At 35.3% G+C, this 20,589-nt stretch overlaps 1 protein-coding gene across 1 annotated transcript in view; it reads right to left on the reverse strand.

Annotated features, from left to right (window-relative positions):
* Positions 1 to 3,223: 3,223 nt before the first annotated feature.
* The window catches only part of LOC145263733 (uncharacterized), a 60,189-nt gene continuing 42,823 nt past the window's right edge, over positions 3,224 to 20,589 (reverse strand). Inside the window, exons 7-11 of the mRNA XM_080120712.1 lie at positions 17,160 to 19,540; positions 11,747 to 11,877; positions 8,366 to 8,437; positions 5,679 to 5,731; positions 3,224 to 3,783 (exon numbers count right to left, since the gene is read on the reverse strand). Of these exons, the coding sequence (XP_079976838.1) occupies positions 3,722 to 3,783; positions 5,679 to 5,731; positions 8,366 to 8,437; positions 11,747 to 11,877; positions 17,160 to 19,540 (2,699 nt within the window). The 3' untranslated portion in view covers positions 3,224 to 3,721. The remainder of the gene's footprint in view (positions 3,784 to 5,678; positions 5,732 to 8,365; positions 8,438 to 11,746; positions 11,878 to 17,159; positions 19,541 to 20,589) is intronic.

Consider the following 20,589-nt stretch of genomic DNA (forward strand, 5'->3'; position numbering starts at 1 on the left):
TTTATGTACCCAGGTCTAGGTTAGCTCAATCACCAGGATCACATCCTAAGGCATTACGGGTAGCAACCCACGGCTAACTGGTTGCCCCATTGAGGGATTTTTACCCTCTGCAGGGGGGGGGGGCAGTCGGCTTATTCTAGTGCCCTACCAACAGGGCAAAAAAAAAAAAAAGGGGGAGGGAGAGAGGGGGGGGCGACAGGGTTAGGAAGGAAAAGGAAAGGAGAGGGAAGGGGGTTGTTTTTGTTTTTGCAGAACATAATTAAGTTTTACAAAAGAGAATAGAAAACAAAAACAGAAAATCGATGGTAAGTGCATTTCGTCTCAGGAAGCCAATAGATAGCCTGATCTGGTAGCACCAGAGATGAGGTTTTAGCTGGTATCCTAGAAAGATCAATTTGGACTGACGTGCCATTTCAACTTCCCAATGCTGTATTCACTGGCAGTCTTCAGCAGGCTCCTGGGGACAGAAACCTCAAAACTCTGTATAAATACTTCAAAGAGCTCAACAATAATGAAACTATGGACAATGTAGAGAAGCAGACAAACATTTACTCACTCCAGAAGGGAGGAATAATTATAAAAACAAGAAAAGAGATCAAGGTTTTCGTAGGCATCTATCTTGGTATGGGCTTCTTCTAAGTGTACTGTGTGCAAGTATATTGGGACAGTGGAACACTATAGCCCTATTACTGACACCATGTCTAGAGAGAAATTCAGAAACTTGCAACCTGTCTCCACTTTACCGACAACCTGCAGCTGACAGACGAAAAGAAAAACAAAAACAAGTGGAAAATACGACCATGAATGAATGGCCTGCAGGTGAGCTCTAGCAAAATTCTTTCAGAAGAACGCAATGCAGTGGATGAAATTATGATTGCTTTTCAAGAGAAATTCATCTTTGAAACAGTCCATCCAAAACAAACCCTAAAGGTGGGGATTCAAAATGTGGGGAAGGTGTGGAAGTTCTGGCATTCACTTTAATGTATATCAAGGCTCAAGTAAACAAAAGCCAAAAGAAAAGTTACAACATGGAGGTGATATCACATCTGGAAGAAGGGGTGGAAAAAAAAAATCTTTGGAGACAATTTCTTTACAAATGTTCCACTTGTGAAGACTGAAAAAAAAATTGTTGCTGTATGTTGGCACAGTTCGCTCCAACCATTTGTAACGATGTCAACTGAAAAATGAAAAACAGCCATGACAAGAAGGAAGGGGTTCCTGTGACACCAAAGCGGAGATGAGTTCCAATATGGTAGCAATGCGATAGTACGGCAACCAAACTGTTGATCTTCTGTCATCTTACATAGGCACTGAGCCACATACTGAAGTCAGCCATTAGGACAGGAAGAAGAAAAGTGGTTGTTAAAATGTCTGGCAATAATACATCAATACAACAAATTCACAGGTGGAGTAGATCTCCTTGATGCTTTGAAACTTGTGAAATTTATGTTGTAATGCCTATGAATTTCCATTAATCCCTTAAAAATTATTTTCTTTATAAAAATAAAACTACTTGATCAATTTACATGATTTTTGGAATAGGTTATTTTCATTTCATCACTGGTACGTACATCATACAGATTTTTATTTACTTCTTTTTTTTTATATATGGAAAATTCTGGGCAAAAACAAACATTTCTTCATTTCCAGCATAACTATATATAGACACCCAAGACTGGACAGTAAAAAGGAAAGCTGGGCACCTTAAAGCATGAAAAGAAACCATCAGGCAAAACCGTAAACAGTGGCAAATGGACATAGTCAATCATCACAATTGTCTTGGTGATGAAAAGGTGTTTTTGGTAGGTAGTTGATCTGTATAAGTCTTGAATTTTTAAATTTTGCAGACAAAAGCACAGATCTTTCTTGTGTGAACATGAAAAATTATGTGAACAAATTCTAAAAAATCCAATATTTTTATAGAGCAATTCTGCTTTCTAGTTGCTAGCAAAACGTGTCTCCATTTGATTGGTCAGTGTCTATAAGTAGGACATTCCCATTTTCTTTGATTATACCCTTTTTATTATATCAAAAATATTGCAACAAAGCCTCTTTTTGAAGAAAACAGAAAAACCTGAAGAGTGAAAGAATGAGCAATAAAAGATATGGCTTCATCTGGAAAATGACAAATAGTTTCCCCTAATATTTATAAAAGAAAATATACAGCATAATCTTGTTAGATCATCAAAGTTAAGAAACATTGAACCTGGCCAGTATGGGATGAGTGACCACTTGGGATTACCAGGCGCTGTATGTAGGAGAATGTCAACACTTCCAGTAGCGCCTGCATCCCACCTGGCTTCCAGTTGTCTCGACCCTTTCCTGCCGCTGGATCAGATTGGTTGGGATGAGAGAATGACACTGGCTCTTGCAAACCAAGTACACTATAAAACAAACTCCCAACGCGTCTCATCTATCATGGCTAGAATAATCAGTTTGTCCGTCGAAACGATGACAAACTTGAAATAAAAGAAAACCAAAAGAAACAAAAATCTACATTTATTTATTGTACAAATAATTAAGACGTCGTATTTACATGTGATTCATTCGAATTTGAAGTTTAGAGATGAAGAAAAATCAGCAATTTTTGATATGCACACACATAGGAAAGAGATTGAGAGACACAGCAAGAATAGAAAGATTTGACAATGAGATAGAGTGTAAAAGAGACCAAGATTAAAAAGAGTAAAAGTGAGAAAATTTATAAAAAAGAGAATTAAAAGGGGAGTTAAAAGATTTCAGGAAAAAAAAAAATCTGTATAACATGTACGTATGTCAGAATGAATATATATATATATATAAGAAATAAAAAAAAATCACGCAAATTGATTGATCAAGTAGTTTTATTTTTACAAAGAAAATCATTTTTAAAATGAATTTGAGTTTTCCAAATGTTCATGTTAAGAATGGCTTTCTAAAATCTTGCAAGTTTGAATTATTTTGAGTTTTCTCCCTTATTTTCAATCCATTTTCAACATGGCATTGTGATATTATTGCTGCTTGCTTAGCCACAAAATTTGATCTTTAATTTAAAAAATAAAACTACTTAATAATTCAAAATTGTGAAATTTTAGAAAAATCTTAACATGAGGACATTGGAAAAACTCAGATTTGATTAAAAAAAAAAGTGATGTTCTTCATAAAAATGAAACTAAATTGATCAATTTTATGTGATTTTTGGTGTATGATATTTTCTTTTCATTACAGATATGTACATCAAAGATTTTTCTTAATTTTTGTTTTATTTTTTTAATTTTTTCTTTTTTTAATATAGGGGGAGTTCTGGACAAACACAAAAATAAAAAAAGTAAAAGTGAATACGTTATAAATTGACGGATGATGACAATCTTGGGACAGGCAAACAAACCATGTTTGTATTATTTGGATTACAGTTCTATTCTTGGATGTTATTCTACATTTGAAATTCTGTACAGTACTCGAAGATGATCAGAGATTACACTGAGTGAAATGCTGCGAATACCAATGTGTAGTTCAAATGATACAAATCATGATTACTCATCTCAAAAGTTCAGAAACAGATCACAGTTGCATAAAACAATAAAATCAATGATTATACAGATTTGATTCCAACATATTCTTCAAATTTCTGTTCAATTCAAAAAAGGCATCCGGTTAAAAATATATACAATCAGCCACAGAATAGAACTCCGTTGTTCTTCACAATCGTTAACTTTGAATCGAGTTTCAGTGGAGGTTTGGTTTACAGATGGAGGTTCGTCACATTATCCAAAATGCTGCGCTTCCGAGTCTCTTCCTCTTGTCCTACAATCAAAAAGGAAACAGCTTCGGTCAGCAACACAGCCCTTACTCTGTTCAGTAAAAGAAAAAAAAAAACACGAGACTACCACTTAACTAGAAAAAGAATGAACATAAAAAACCACAGACAAATTGTTTCAGGTTATAATAATAAAGCTAAAAATATAAAAACTTGAAAACAGTGATTAATAAGCTATGCGATGCCTTCCACCAACTTGTGAGGCTCCTTTTAGCTGTAAACGTTGATTAACCCATAAACGAATTAGTACGTCACATGTTTGTTTTAACACGAATCATGAATCAACAACAACGAGCAGCCTTTTAATAAGCAATTTCTCTTTTGAATTCATGTTAACAAGTGAAGCATGCATGATCTCCCGTGAGTGCACAGTGAACGAGGCATTAAAGAAAAAAAAAAAAAAAAAAAAAAAAAAAGACTAAGTCCAGCACTGACCCCCCCCCCCCATTTAGCCCCAAAAGTCCCCAGGAGATGTCAAATCCTGGTGAAAATGAACAAACAGTGCAGTTTTAGGCCTTAACACATAAATAAATTTTTGTTCTGCACCATGCAAAAAAAAAAGAAATGACCAAGTCATTTCTTTTTTTTTTTTGCATATATATATATATATATGAATAGATCACCCTTATTTTTTATGGGACGTATTTATTTATTTTTATTAAATTTACGTATATAAAAGTATACCTATGGACACGCATGTTTCTGTTTTGAAGAGTTTATAGTTCTTAAACCGCTACGTATAAAATATTTAACGTGTGTGTGTGTGAGAGAGAGAGAGATGCCTTCAATAAGTTTCCAGACTTTTTTCATATGGGCACTTTTAATGATAGTACACACATGAAACTCTAGTCCCCTTCAAAGTATTCTCTGATGGCTGCAATGAACTTGTACCGTGCCAACAACTTTATGAAAGTCCTCTTGTGTGAGCATGTCAATGACCCTTGTCGCAGCCTCTTATTTTCTCAATTGTCTCATAACGACAGCCTGTAAGGTTTTCCTTGAGCTTAGGGAATAACCAAAAGTCACAGGGAGCAAAATCTGGACTATAGGGAGGGTGAGGAATTGTCTTGATGCCCATCTTGAGCAAATAGTCTGTGACAAGGATGGAGTTCTGGACGGGTGCATTTACATAAATCTTTCGCATCTTCAGTTTCCAGCAAATAATTGATGTACAGTTCCCACACTAACATCAAGCTGTGCACCTATTGTCTTTATAGACACACAACAGTCCTTATCCATGAAATTCTTTTTAGCCAATCACCTCTGACTTCCTCCTATTACACCTCTTACCTCTCACAGACTCCTTGCCTTCCCTGAATCTCATACCACTCAACAAAAACTGATGCTCGATTTACACAAGATGGTTCAAAAGTAGTCTGAAGCATTCCATATGTTTCTGTGACATTTTTTCCAAGTTGAAAACAGAATTTTATCGCATATTGTTTTTCTCAAGTGTCCTCAATGCCTAGATTGCATTTTTGAAATTCACAAGCTGTGACAATCAGACTTTAGTAGGGTGTAGCTGTTCATTTGAACCTAAAATCATAAAAACTGGTCAGTCATCTCATAAGACGTATACCAATAAAACACTGAATTTTCAAGAGTCTACAACAATTTTAAATACCTGTACAAAAAATGTCTGAAAACTTATCGAAAGCCCCTCGTATATATATATATATATATATATATATATATATATATATATATATGTGTGTGTGTGTGTGTGTGTGAGGATAAAAAAACACAATGTATCAAAATGAAATGCTGTGGAGACAGGATGTATGGAAAAAAGAAAAACAAAATAAAACGTATAAATCATTAAAAACGGGTTTTTCAGAAAGAATGAAGATTTTCAATTTATGACACATTGGCAATTACTTACCGTTATGAAAGATTCCTTCAGTTGAAAAGAAGCTATCGCCTTGTCGTAGTTTCCTACATGAAAGAAAAAAATAATTAAAAACATGAATTTGTAAACACATAACATGCATTTAGAAATACAAGAATGAATATTTGTCAGATATGGTCATTCAGCGTATACTGATGAACAGAGCTTCTAAAAAACATACGTAGACACATCTTATATTTCTTACTTAAACCTAACCGATCAAAGAAGATGAGGCGCTTGTTCAGAATAACAAAAATCTAAGTGCGGAAAACTGTATTTTAACTGAAAAACATTATCTACTTTTTATTACATTTCTGAATTTTTTAGATGAGGATTGGTTATTCGTATTAGTTGGATTCATTGGACTACTGTTCTCATCTTAAGTGTCATTTTCACGTTTCGGTCGATGTCATCGACGACCTTCTTGAGGTGTATCTTGTTGAACTCTAGAATGTTTCTGTTGAACTCGGGAATTTGGATGAAATTTCAGACAGAACTTTTTATTTACTTCACGGGGGTAGCATGGTCTTGTTCCGTCAGCCGTGAAGGTATCTTCAATTTAATGAAAGAACTTTAAACTATGAATTACTTCCGTGTTTAAGTCACATTTCAAAAATAATATTAAGGATCTGTAGCACAGTGGTTAGAGTACTTGGAAAAATCAATTGCAAAAGTGATATTCTCCTGAAGGTTGAAGGTTCAATTCTCAGTGTGACTGAAAAATACAATTGTGAATTACTTAGGACTTTATATGGAAAGATGATGCCAGACTTTATATCAAAAGATGATGCCAGACTTTATATCAAAAGATGATGCCAGACTTTATATCAAAAGATGATGCAGATATACCCGGTGAACCAAGTGCAAGAGAAATACAAACAATAGCACTTAAAGGGACGGTTAGAATCTCAGGATCTTTCGGTTGGAGTAACTAAACTAATGGGTGAATGTTTGGCATCCGGTAAAATGCCCCATCCCCAGCAAAAACAAAGTGATAAAAAAATTAAAATAGAGAGAGAACTTGAATGCCTGCTAGAGACTATCCTCAAGTGTCTAAAGTACCTGTACAGGGTTTTGTCAAGACGACTTGGCATGACTAAATATTCAAAATAGTATTTGAAATTCATACAAAATCCCCTTAGTATGGTTACCCTACACAAGCTTATTCAAGGATTGGTGCAGCTTCTCTAAGTGATGTTGCCTATAGTAACAACAACACTAAATTGGATACTCCACCAGATGAGATGAATTATTATCCTGGAATTTGGTAAGACAAGAGACCAAAAGAAATATAACTGGTCAGTAAAAGAGAAGAAAATTAACTTCTTTAAGGACTGTAATGGAATATTCGAATATCTATGCACCTCATATCCGATCAAGTGTTAACTTCAAGATTTTTTAGAACTTTGAAATAAGACACACACACAACCACACGGTAGCTTCCTTCAGTCTTGACAGACTATGGATACCCACTGTAAGGGTGCCTACGCGTGGAATTTTTGTGTCAAGAGTTGCGCAATCTCCAATCACACCTCTCCTGAGTCAGCGTTGTTAAATACCAGTGGCAAGTGGAGGTTTTTTTTTGTTTTTTTTTTTTACATAGGCATCACCACGTTATCAAGGCCAAGAGGCCACTCAAGGATAAGGGGTAAAGAGTGTACAGTAGAAATTGGACAATATAGTAATCATTAGTAATGAAAATTTGGTAAATTTGATAACTTATATGGAACGGCTCATCAAGAACTTATTTGCGTTAGACTTGAACACAACCATATTGTAGTCAGCCGGAAAGCAGGAAAACGGAAGACAATTCCACAGGCGTGCAGTTCTAAGAAAGAAGCTTTGTTCATGGAATCTACGTTTAGGTTTAGACACAGATAAAGAGTTTAGAGCAACTGGAAACAATGCAGAAATGAGCGGAGAGCACATACAGTGGCTAGAATTCCCAAATGGTTACCCCATCTAGTACTAGACAGGCTCAACATTGCTTAACTTCAGTGATCTGATGAGAACCTGTATGCCAATGTACACATATGCTAGCTGGCTATTGACATAAGATTCATTCGTCCTTTGATGGTCTTTTGATCCTGCTATAGGAGCCTCACCAGTCAAGCTCAGTAGAGAAACCGATTCAATCGCTGATATGACTATTCGGCATATATACCTTTCAAACCACATTTGGCTCCTTTGAAATAATATTTCTACTCACTCATTTCGCATTAAGCAACAACAAAAGGGGGGGGGGGCATTTACATTTATATAAGAGGGACATTCCTAAAATAATACCTCCTATTTTTTTTTTTATTCTGCCCTAATGGACCAGAAGGGATTGCAAATTGCATTGTTATGATGACTGAACTTATGCATTCATAAACTGAAAGTTTAATCTTTGTTGCAGATATTGATTGTGTGAGACTAAGAAAGCAACCCTTGTGATAGACGTACATCAGAAGCATAGATGCAGTGCTGAATTCCTGGCAAAGGTGCATTGAGAATGGTGGTTACTATGTAGAAAAATAAATTCTAAAACACAAAAGGTCGCTTGTTTTAATGGTCCCATTCTAGTGTTTGTAGCTCTTCAAAGTTTTGAGTTAAAAATGAAAAATAGGAGGCTTTACTTTTGGAACGACCTTCATACAATAACAAATTTGATTGAGGAGTCACAAGAAAATCAAACCTACTTTCCAATTGAAAGTTCTTTATATGAAATTGGTTTTATTGCACGGCGCGGGCGTTTTAAATCTGGATTTTCTCTGAAAAAAAAAAAAATAAATAAATAAAATAAAATAAATAAATAAATTACTGCATGGACATCTCTGTAAAAGATATGTACAAAGAATTAAAAAAAAGAAATTTTTACTATAGAGTCACCACTTATCAAGGCCCATAGGCCACTCAAGGATAAGGGTTAATGAATGTCAAGTGAGACAACATGCTTATCAGTGATTGTAGAACTGGATAGAAATTAATTATTTAAGAGGACGACTCATCAAGAACTTATTTACGTTGGACTTGAAAACAGAAGCAGCTCCACGGTATTGCGTTCCACAAATGAGTAGTTATAAGCATTTTAATTCTTTAATTATTGGTTGTAAGTAAAGTAATAAGGGGTCAGGCATCTTGTTTGTTGATACTGGACTCATTTCTTTACTCACAACCAATAATTACGGTTTAAAATGCTAATATCTTCTATTAAATATTATTTTTTCATGTAAATTGGTCACAAATAAACCAAAAATATTTTTTTAAACTTATTTTCTTAACTCGTCAATAGTAATGTTTACCAAGCTTAATATAAATTTAATCCAGCTACTAGAGTCATTGTAATTGTTGCGTTAGAAAATATAGTCACCACTTATCAAGACCCAGAGGTCACTGAAGGACACGAGTCAATGAGTGTTAGGTGAGACAACACCGTGACGATCAGTGGTGATGGAAATTGTATAGAAATTTAAAAGGACATCTCAACAGTCAGCTGGAAAGCAGCTCTATGATATCGTGTTCCATAGATGAGTTTAGGGGGAAAAACTTTTGTGTGAAATTTTCATTTAATTTTAGGCACAGATATTGTTAATAGTACTTGTAGCTAGGTGAGTGTTTGCCGGGAATGTTTTGTGGGGGTGGGGGGGTTGATAGCAGAGTGAAGCATAGTTGAACACCTGCCATGTAAATAAGAGCACAGAGATAGGTTCACAACATCTCTACTGCGAGAAAGAGATCATGGCGTTCTCCAGTACTATAGAACAATTTGTGAATCGCCAAAGAAGCACGACTGGAGACCTATTGACAAATGTTTAACTTTCAGAGAGTTTTTTTTTTTTTGTTAAATTAACTTTTTTTGGAAAGGAGTCATCAATAATCAAGGCCTGGAGGCCATTTGAGGATACAGTAGTCAATGGGACAATATAGTAAATTAGATTACTTAAGGGGTTGACTCATTAAGAACTTGTTCACATTGGACTTGAAGATGATCACATTGTGGAAAGCAGGGAAACGTAACAGAGTTTCACAGGCGTGCATCGAGTCTATGTTTAGGTTTCGGCAAAGATAAAGAGGGAGGAAATTATTGATAGTGGTTTCAGATAGACAAGTGTTTTTCGTGAAAGTTTGACAAGGAGGGACCACAGATTGGAGCTCAGACAAGCACTTGCCATGAAAATAAAGCAGAGACAGGCATGGGAAAGAGGTTGCAAGGAAGAAAAAAGAGCATCCCCCCACTAGACTATGAAGTCTATTTTGAACTTTGTCAAAGCAGGATAAGCTGCTTCTAGCAGCTCCTGCCCAGATGTGGCAACAGTACTCCATTCTTGGACGTACTTGGCTCTTATATAGGTAGAGAATTGCATCAGCAGTGAGATATCTACTTAAGTGGTAGAAGAATCCCACCATTTTTCCAGCAACCTTGGCAACAGATTTGATGTACGTGTTCTATTTCAGATCAGGAGTAAAGGTCAAGCCCAGAAGCTTGTCAGAACATGGAGCCTCTCCAAGACGAGAGCCATTCATTTCAATTGATGCCAGATGGGGATCAGAGCTTTGATGATGCAAAGATAGAAACTTGGTTTTAGATGCATTAAAATTAACCAGTCACTTCTTTCCTCATTGTACCACATGCTCAAGATCAGAGGAGAGAGAATCAGAGAGAACTTGCTCATTTACGGCCTTTGAAATGTTGCCATAGATGGTAATGCCATCAGCATAAATGTCTACGAATGATCTTAAGCTGTGATTTGGGAGATCATTGATGTAGATCAGAAAGAGAGTTGGGCTCAGGATGGACCCCTGAGGGACATTTTTATTTATGGAGGCCACCACTACTCCTTCTCCCTTGTGCCTCCCCGCCAAAAATTAAATTATAAATGAGAGCAAAACTACCTGAGGTAGTTTTGTGATAAAGAGACATAATTCTCATCCACAACAATACTATGCAATTTCAGAACAATGTATTTCAAATTTACTTTCAATATTTAAAAAATATTTTAATAGTCTTCATTTCGATTATATTTTTAATATTGCAACACAAATTTTTACTGGACATAAACATAATTTTCAAGGCCTTTTTAAGACATTTTCCATATTTTCAAGTATTTTTAAAGATAATAGAAATAGTCTTTTCAAGGCAAAACTCAAAATTCAGGGACTTTTCAAGTCTGTGCGAACCTTGAAGAACATTGACTTATACATAAGAAAACATGCTAAATGATAAATCAAAATACATATTTTTATTGTAATGTTACATAAATAAGGACCTTACACCAGTAAGTAGCGATTAAGCTAACTAGTAAGAATTTTGATGAGAGACACTCTTAGTGACTGTCAGGATAACCCCAATTCATAAAACAAATCTGTTCTTAGAGTTAAATGATAGATAAGTAACAACGCAGGGGCAAGACATCAAACATAGTTGAAGGTTATGATGGTATGATAATGTCACGTTTTTGAGCTAGAGAAACAAAGGTTTTCTGTTCAGCCTCTCCATAAGCATTTGAATAATGGGACATGCTAATAAAGTGGAGAACTAATAAGCCCAGCAAATGTTACTTCATTGTCTGAGTGTCACTCATTTCTTAAGTTACTAAGTTAGAAAGTATATAGAAGATAACTTCAGTCTCTCTCTCTCTCTCCTTAAGTCCAATCTCGCCAATAAAACCTTGAAGATAACTCAGCAAAAGTCTCCTTGTGTCTTTCATGCATGAGAAGTTTTATTCATCTCAGTTAAATTGACAAAGTGATCAACAATCATGAGACAATCACGGTCACACATGCACAAATTTAACCATATCCAACCATTAATTTAGCATAAAGCACTCATTCTAAGTCAATGCCTTTTGCCTGTCTTTAATGGATTAAAGAATCCAGTTTCACTATGTTTATCTATGTTCGCACATTAAACTGCCCGAGTTGTGATACTTATAAACAGTCTAGGACTATTTGAACATTACAAAAATTAAAAAATCTTTTTGATTTGTTGTAAAGATGTATCTAAATGCATGAAGAATCAGTTCAAAGTTAAAATTTATTCACAAAAATTTGCAAAGAAAGAAAAGGCGGCAGTGGCTTACTCTGTAACATATTCTGCTGAACGTTTGCTGTTAGGGTATTTTTCAGAAGATATCCTAGTGAACACACTTAGGGTTTTGTCTTCAGCATCTGTTAAAGATACACGACTGCTGATACGAGAGGCACTCTTGACCTGATAAAAAAATTTAAAAAAGTGGTATATGTATATGCAAACAGTTACAATTGATTTTTCGATTACAGCGAGTGGCTGTGTCGAAAAGCTGAGGTATCAAAAAAAAAAAAGTCTGAGGCAGTTTTGGACCTTGTGGTTAAATAGCAAAAAAAAAAAAACATAAATAAAATAACAAAAAAAAAAAAAATTAAAAAAAACAATGAAAGACAAGGCATAAATCTTTAGAGAAAGAGTTTGGTGCTGATTTGGTTTACAGTATACATCACTCATCCATAGTTTATTTTGTGACAATATAACCCCTTCCACAAAAAAAAGTGTTAGGAAGTAGAAAAAAGAGGAAATAAGTTGATCAGCAGAAATATTTCTATACTGTTTCGTTTTTCGTTTCAAGCTTAGTAACTTCCATTCCATATTTACATCAACTGTATCCTTTTCCATCATCTTAATTCTGGGAACGCAATTGTTAGAGATTGCCCAAAAATACAATTGCAAATTACTCAAGACTTCTATCCAGTCATGGCCGATAGGAGAGCATGCTACCCCTGTGGTAGCAAATAAAAGGTTCTGTTCAAAATTCTATAGATTCCAGAGTTTGACAGAAGATTCCCGAAGGTTACATTGACCAAAACATTGTGAAAATAATACTCCGGTTGACAACAGTAGTCTGAAGAATACAAATTATCAATTCTGATCTCAAAGATTCAGAAACGCAATAGAAAACAGTTGTTTGGATGGATGATAAAAACCTGCATAGAATCTTAAAAAATAACAATCAGATAAAATGTCTTTGCTGTTTATGTGCAGCATAAACACTAATCCCTCCACCCCAAATAAAAATGAAAATGCACTACCTCAGAGATTGACCAAACAACCATCATATTATGAGACTAACTAGATGTCCCATACGTCATCTAATCAAAACCCTTGTTGATATGGTGAATGACCAGACAGCCAATCATTTACTGCATTTTACCAGCATTCAAATTTTATTTCACTATAATTTCCCACCTCCTTTCCACTTTTATTATTTATGCACACTTCCTCTATCACTATTTCCCTTCCTCCAACCACTTCAACTCATTTGCTCTTTCTCCTTTCTAAAACATTCAGTTTAAAAAAAAAAAAAAAAAAAAAAAAGAGTAGTAATATTATTATAGTTTTAAAAGTTGTTACAAATGGGTCGTAGTGGAGATAAACTCCCTCTCCCTAAAAAATACCCTCATTGTGTGCATCTCAAATAGCCTCTAACAACCAAATCCAGCTCCTAGCCTTCTCGTGTGATTTAACTACGAAGCCCGGCGAAACTGTTTATACTAACTAGGAGAAGGGACAAAGGTGGTCCACTGGCACTTTAAAACCAGTCACTTTCAGTAGGTAAGATTTGTCAGCTTTGAATGGTAGCTCACCCAAAAGGTAACTGATTCAAAACCTCAGCAACCTTGCGAGATTACCTCATGAAGAGAAAGATTAAATTGAAGAGACAGAAAATCCAGAGATGGAGTTCTTAAAGCAGCCTGATTTTATCTTGTCATTACCGTCAACTCCTGCAGCGCAGTTAGAGACAAGCTGTATTGACTGTCTTTCTCTTGGATCCTTTGGCATCGCAGAGAGAGAGAGACTCCTGCATAGGCAACAGCTATCCTCTCAAATCACCCTGCCCAGGCTATGTAGCTCCACTAATGCACAATCGTCTCCCAAGACAGACAGTTGCCAACAAAATATTTCCATTGTTTGAATGGAATGCCATTTGAAAATTATTATGGTTCACGGACCAGTCCAAAAACCTGCATTTTGATTGATCTCTGAATCGTTATAATTGTCAAAATTCAATGTATTCAAACAGTGGAAATACATCTCAATCTGTGGTAAAAACAGAAAACTACAGCTAAGTAAGAATATCTTGCAAAAAAAATTGTTAAATTGTATTTCCCCAATGAAAACTCTTGTATGGTTAGAAAATAATTTAAATGTTTATTTAAAAAAAAAAGCTCTGCATTTTGACCAATCTCTGAACCGTTATATTTTTTATAATATTACATCGATTATCTATCCAATTATAATATTTAAAAAAAAAAATAAAAATTAGATCCACTACTTGAATGGTTGAAAGATTTTATTTGTATTATTCAGATCACTATCATCATTTTGGTTGTTATTTTCACATTTCAGACATTATAAGCTCTGACCTTCTAAAGCTGCCTCTTTTACAAATTGGAAACCTTTATAAAACTTAAAAATATATGTGGAATTTCAAATTGAACTCCATCCGTGATTGGGTGAAGGTGTGAATTCATTATTCAATGTCTCCGTTCAGTCTCAAAAGACAAAGGATGCCTCCTGTAAGGGTAGTTGCACGTGTAATTATGAGGCACAGGGTGCGTAATCCCCAACCACACCACTTCTGAATCGGCACTGCTTAGAGTCCAGTGGCAAGGAGAAGTCCAGGACGACAGGAAACAATGCCAAGATAAGCAGAGAGCATACAGCACCTAGAATTCTGAAAAGATCAACCATTTTAGTACTAACCAGGCTTAATTTCAGTAATCTAAGGGGAACCAGTGTGTCAACGTGATTATGACATTCATTATTATGTTGTTATTCTTAGTAATCGCTTTTATCTATTGCACCAGGTATCCCATGTGGACCTGTTGCGTTTGCTGCATATGTATGGAATATGTTCAATACACAAGATGTGAATTAAAATAACGTACATTTGAACAAAGTATTGCACATCAAACTTTCTTACAGTGGGTAGATAACTGTCTTTTCTCCTTCACACCACATAAACAGATAATCAACCACCTTTTACTCCCACATAACATTATTAGACAAGATTAATATTAAGAAAAACATATTTTAACAATAAAAAACTAGAAAAAAACAACTTTTTTTTAAAATTTTTTAGATGAGGATTGATAATTTGTATTATTCAGACTAATGTTCTCAACTTGGATGCTATTTTTCACAATGTCTCAGTTAACGTAACCTATGAATTTAATTAAGTGCGTAGCCCCCCCCCCCCCGCCAAACTTTCACAAAAAAAATCACTTGACTAGCTACAACCATTATATAAGACTAGTCTGGGTGCCTGGCGTTCTCCGAGTGGACCCCCCCCCCAAAAAAAACCGCGTTAGTTGTTGCACTGATCACCAAACCGGAAGTGACATAGGTTTAAATTAAGGCTAGACAATCAAAAGGAGGCAATGACGTTAAAAAATATCAGCATATATAAAAAAAAAAAAAAAAAACGACTCCTCCCTGTAGAAAAGTGCCCAGTTGAGGGTGAAGGAATTAATTTTTTCGGCCAATTTTTCGATATTTGTCGTCCGAAAGATCAAGCTTCAAAATGATACTGATCTTGTGAAAATCCGTCGCCTCTGTCAAAAGTTTTTGCGAGACATAAAAACATACATTTAAACAGACAGGCGATTATAGATTTTCCTCACTATCTGTGCCTAAATCTAAATGCAGATTCCATGAACAAAGCTCCTTTCCCAGAACTGTGGGAACACTTTTCTGCTGACCTGCTTCCTGGTTGAATACAACATTAGCCTTCAATTCCAATATAAACAAGTTCTTGTTGATCCGCCCCTATAATCCGTCGCCTCTGTCAAAAGTTTTTGCGAGACATAAAAACATACATTTAAACAGACAGGCGATTATAGATTTTCCTCACTATCTGTGCCTAAATCTAAATGCAGATTCCATGAACAAAGCTCCTTTCCCAGAACTGTGGGAACACTTTTCTGCTGACCTGCTTCCTGGTTGAATACAACATTAGCCTTCAATTCCAATATAAACAAGTTCTTGTTGATCCGCCCCTATAAATAATCAAATTCTACCCAATTTTCACCATTAACAATTATTACACTACTACCGTACATTTATTAACCCTTGTTCTCGAGTGGCCTTTGGGCCTCGATAAGTGGTGACTGAGTAAAAAAAAAAAAAAAAAGCCCTGCCAAAGTTTCATGATTATTGATCATGTTGTCTTATCTACCTAACACTTATCAACCCTTATCCTCAAGTGGCCTCTGAGCCTTGATAAGGCTCAGAGGCCACTTGAGGATAAGGGTTGATAAGTGTTACTCTTCAAGTAAAATGTGCATTAAGTTGAACGCTGGAATCTTTACATGAAAATTTTTGTTTGATCTACAGAACGAGCACAAGAGCAGGCTATTCCAATGAATTAAAGGGTTCTGCTTGAAATTTTCGACAGATTGCCCAAAGTTCGAAGGTTACATCAGTGAAAACGTCATGTGAATATTTAACACCCAAGATGAGAATGGTATAGTCAAAGTAAAAAAAATAGGAAAGAAAAAAAAAGATAGGAAAGAAAAAAAAAAATAGGAAAGAAAAAAAAAAAATAGGAAAGAAAAAAAAAAAATAGGAAAGAAAAAAAAAAATAGGAAAGAAAAAAAAAATAGGAAAGAAAAAAAAAATAGGAAAGAAAAAAAAAATAGGAAAGAAAAAAAAAATAGGAAAGAAAAAAAAAAATAGGAAAGAAAAAAAAAATAGGAAAGAAAAAAAAATAGGAAAGAAAAAAAAAATAGGAAAGAAAAAAAAAATAGGAAAGAAAAAAAAAATAGGAAAGAAAAAAAAAATAGGAAAGAAAAAAAAAATAGGAAAGAATAAAAAAATAGGAAAGAAAAAAAATATAGGAAAGAAAAAAAATATAGGAAAGAAAAAAAATATAGGAAAGAAAAAAAATATAGGAAAGAAAAAAAATATAGGAAAGAAAAAAATATAGGAAAGAAAAAAATATAGGAAAGAAAAAAATATAGGAAAGAAAAAAATATAGGAAAGAAAAAAAAATAGGAAAGAAAAAAAAATAGGAAAGAAAAAAATAGGAAAGAAAAAATAGGAAAGAAAAAATAGGAAAGAAAAAATAGGAAAAAGAAAAATAGGAAAAAGAAAAATAGGAAAAAGAAAAATAGGAAAGAAAAAATAGGAAAGAAAAATAGGAAAGAAAAATAGGAAAGAAAAATAGGAAAGAAAAATAGGAAAGAAAAATAGGAAAGAAAAATAGGAAAGAAAAATAGGAAAGAAAAATAGGAAAGAAAAATAGGAAAGAAAAAATAGGAAAGAAAAAATAGGAAAGAAAAAATAGGAAAGAAAAAATAGGAAAGAAAAAAATAGGAAAGAAAAAAAATAGAAAAGAAAAAAATAGAAAAGAAAAAAAATAGAAAAGAAAACAAAGTAAAAAAAGAAAAAGAAAAACAAAGTAAAAAAAGAAAAACAAAGTTAAAAACAAAAAGAAAGAAAAAATGAATGAATGTTACCTCTTTATGTGACGATTCCGACTGACATATCTTGGTAGATTTTTTAATGGCATCCATATGAGAAATGTTTACATCCGTGTTGATATTTTCTTTGTCGGCAACAGACGATTTGAACTTCGTACCTGTCACAGTAAATCCAGCAGGTTTAATATGGTTGGAGTTTGTTCCAGAGTTGACCGTTTCCGTATCAACATGCGGCGCCACTTTATCATTCTCATCATTCTTAAGAAATGTACCCTTTGACCTTACCCTTTGTTTTTGTCGGAGAGTTTCGGGAGATCCTTCTGACGTTTTCATTTTCTCAACAGAGGAATACCTAGCAGGTTTTAATTTGGTATCATTGTTCGCTCTAGATTTCGACCTTCCTCTTTCAACTTTCTGATGCCTCCCCACTTCAGGGGATTCTGCAGACTTCTTCAGAGGAGACGAAGGAGGGGAAGCAGCATTTACCTTCTTGGCAACGGATCGAGAGCGTTTACTTTCTGGCTTGGATATTACTTTATCATTTATATCATGGTATTCACTTGATGTTAGTTTTTTCGCTGCAATCGATTGGCGGTGTTTTTTATCAGGTGTTGTTTTAACATCATTGCCTATATCTTTGGAGTCATCAGACCTCAGTTTTTTTGCAGCAACTGACCGAGAACGTTTTATTTCAGGTGTTGATTGTACATTGTGATCTACACCATCTTCGGATGCATTTGCTTTTGTTTTCTTCGCAGCAACTGACCGAGACCGTTTTTTTTCGGGTGTGGGATTAACATGATCTAGACCATCTTCGGATGCACCGGATTTCGTTTTCTTTGCGGCAATCGATCGCGTACGTTTTTCTTCAGATGTGGGATTTACGTTGTCATCCGTTTCTTTGGATGCATCCGGCTTCGGCTCTTCTTTCCCAGATGATTGTGAGCAATATTTTTGTGCCATCGAGTCAACCATGTCCCCCGCACTGTTAGATTCATGCGATTTCTGTTCCTTCTTTGCAACAGACCGTGAACGTATTTTAGTTGTGATTTTAACTGCGTCGTCATCACATTTTGATTTCATAGCACGTAAAGACCGAGATCTTCCACATTGATCTGGCAAAGACATCATTTTCGGACTCTCGGTACAAGCTGGTCGTGATCTGGATCTGGACCTTGACCTAGAACTTTCTGTCCGCCTCATTTCACCACTATGGTCACTGTCATTGCTGGCAGTAAGAGCTCGTTTGTAGCGCTCAAAAATATCCTCCGATTTTGATTTTGATGTCGTTTCAATAGGATCTTCGGACTCTTCCCCAGATCGGATTTCGACATTATGTTGTGTGTGAGACTGTTTTTTCTGCAGCTTTTCCAATCGACTCATGAGGTTAAGCAATTCAAACGGAGTTTTGTCTTCGGGGACCTTTTCTGGCGCAGAGTTTTCTGTGCCTTCCAAAGTGGGATTATCAGAAGATTCTAATTTTCTAGTGTTATCCTTAGTCATAGACTTTTTGCGTGAACGTGCCCGTTTTTCTTGGGTCCCCTTGAGACTCTTGCGTACAGTTTCCTTCTTCATAGCAGTTTTAGATTCCGTCTCGTCACTATTCAAATTACTTAGCATGTTCGATTTTGTTTCTTTGGAAGCATTATCATCAGCAGACTCTTCAAAAGGTGCCTCTTTTTCTTTTGTCTTGGCATTTTTTAAACAAAGTCCTGGCACTATCGTCTCCGTCACAGTTACGTCAAAATCACTCTCCACCTCCTTATAGCTAATCACCTTCGACCTTGCCCTGCGAGCTGGCTGCCTTTCAGTTGCATCCACATGAATATTCGATTTTGCTGTCTTCTCGTATTGCTTCACGTAAGTATTATCCAAATCGCTGTCACCATCGCTATCCTCTATTCTCTTCCTTGACCGAGAACGGCCCCTCTTGTCATCATTAACTGTTTTCTTTGATCTGGCTCTGTTTTTCTTCTCTTCTGGCTCCACTTCAGCAGCAGTTTCTAAGACATTTGCACTAACTTCATTCCTGACAGAACTAGTAGATGCGGCCGAATTTAAAGGAACATCCGTGCTATGAACAGGATTTATCCTTTTTGCCAGGGCCACCCTTTCACGATATTCACCAAGGCTCTGGCATGTTCCGTATACAGAGTCATTCAGAGAGACATCATATATTCCTGTCTCAGCAGCCACTTCGGGCTTTTTGGCAAGGAGTTGAGGAGTTTTATCATGAAAATCAAACAAATTTTTCGGCTCTGCCTCTAGTTCATCTTTCTTCATAGCAGCAATTTTTTTCTTAGATCTTGCTTTTGGGGGAGAAGGACGGATACCAGCAACATTCTTCCGCACGGCAGAAAAAATAAACTTGCCTGGTTTTGGCAATCTTAGTTCCACTACAGCTTTGCCATCATCCTCTGAAAATAAATAAAAAAACATGGAACATATGAAACAGTGTTCAGTTAATTTATCAAGAGAGGGAAGGGTGGCCATAGTAAAAGGAATAAATTCTGTTCACGGCATTAATGTTCCTACAAGCACTAAATAATCAGAGAGAGTAACTGAAGCGAGGATTATAGATACCATATAAGTAAGAATGTGGAGGGAAAACATATGAAAGAGAAGATTGGAAAAGAATACATGAGAAGAACATGGAAACTCTTAGAAACAAAACTATACAGTAGAAATCTAAAGGAATAAACACTGGAGCAGTATCACTAATAAGTAGGGGTGTGACAATAGAATATTCTTTTCATTCTTTTGACTCTCTGGTATATATCCAAAACAGACACACTTAATCAACCGAGGACCACATCGGTTTATATAAAAACATAAGATATTAACAGATATATACTCAAGAGTCAAAACAATGAAAGGAATATGCCGTTGTCACAGCGCTACTAATAAGGTATCCTAAATCATTCATAGGCTGAACCAAGGAACTTGGATATCTTGATGAGAAGACAAGGAAACTAATGACCATGCAAAATGCATTACATCTGAAAGATGATACTGACCATGTGAAAAGGAATGAAGGGGGAAGAGGACTGATAAATGTAGAAAATTGTGTAAAAAAAAAAAAAAAAAAAAAAAAAAGCTTTGGGAAAGCACATCACTTGGAACACAAAGATTGATCACTGCAATGATCTGTCAAGACAAGATATTGTCAAGATGTACAATACACAAAACAATGAAACCAGAAATGAAAAGAAAAAAAAAAAAATAGTGGGAAGAGAAAGAACTATATGGACACTTCATACGACAAGGAAAGAGATTTATGAAAACACCTGGACATGACTAATCAAAGAACACATGAACAGAATTTAAACTGACAGCTGCACAGAACAACAATTAGAACTAGCCATATTAAAGCTAAAATATATAAAACACAGGAAAACAGTAAATGTAAACTATGTGGACAAAGACAGAAAACAGTAAACCACATAAATGAATGCAGTAAACAAAC

Source organism: Euprymna scolopes, chromosome 39 (assembly GCF_053919585.1).
Source record: "Euprymna scolopes isolate OS-2025 chromosome 39, ASM5391958v1, whole genome shotgun sequence".
Taxonomy (NCBI): domain Eukaryota; kingdom Metazoa; phylum Mollusca; class Cephalopoda; order Sepiida; family Sepiolidae; genus Euprymna; species Euprymna scolopes.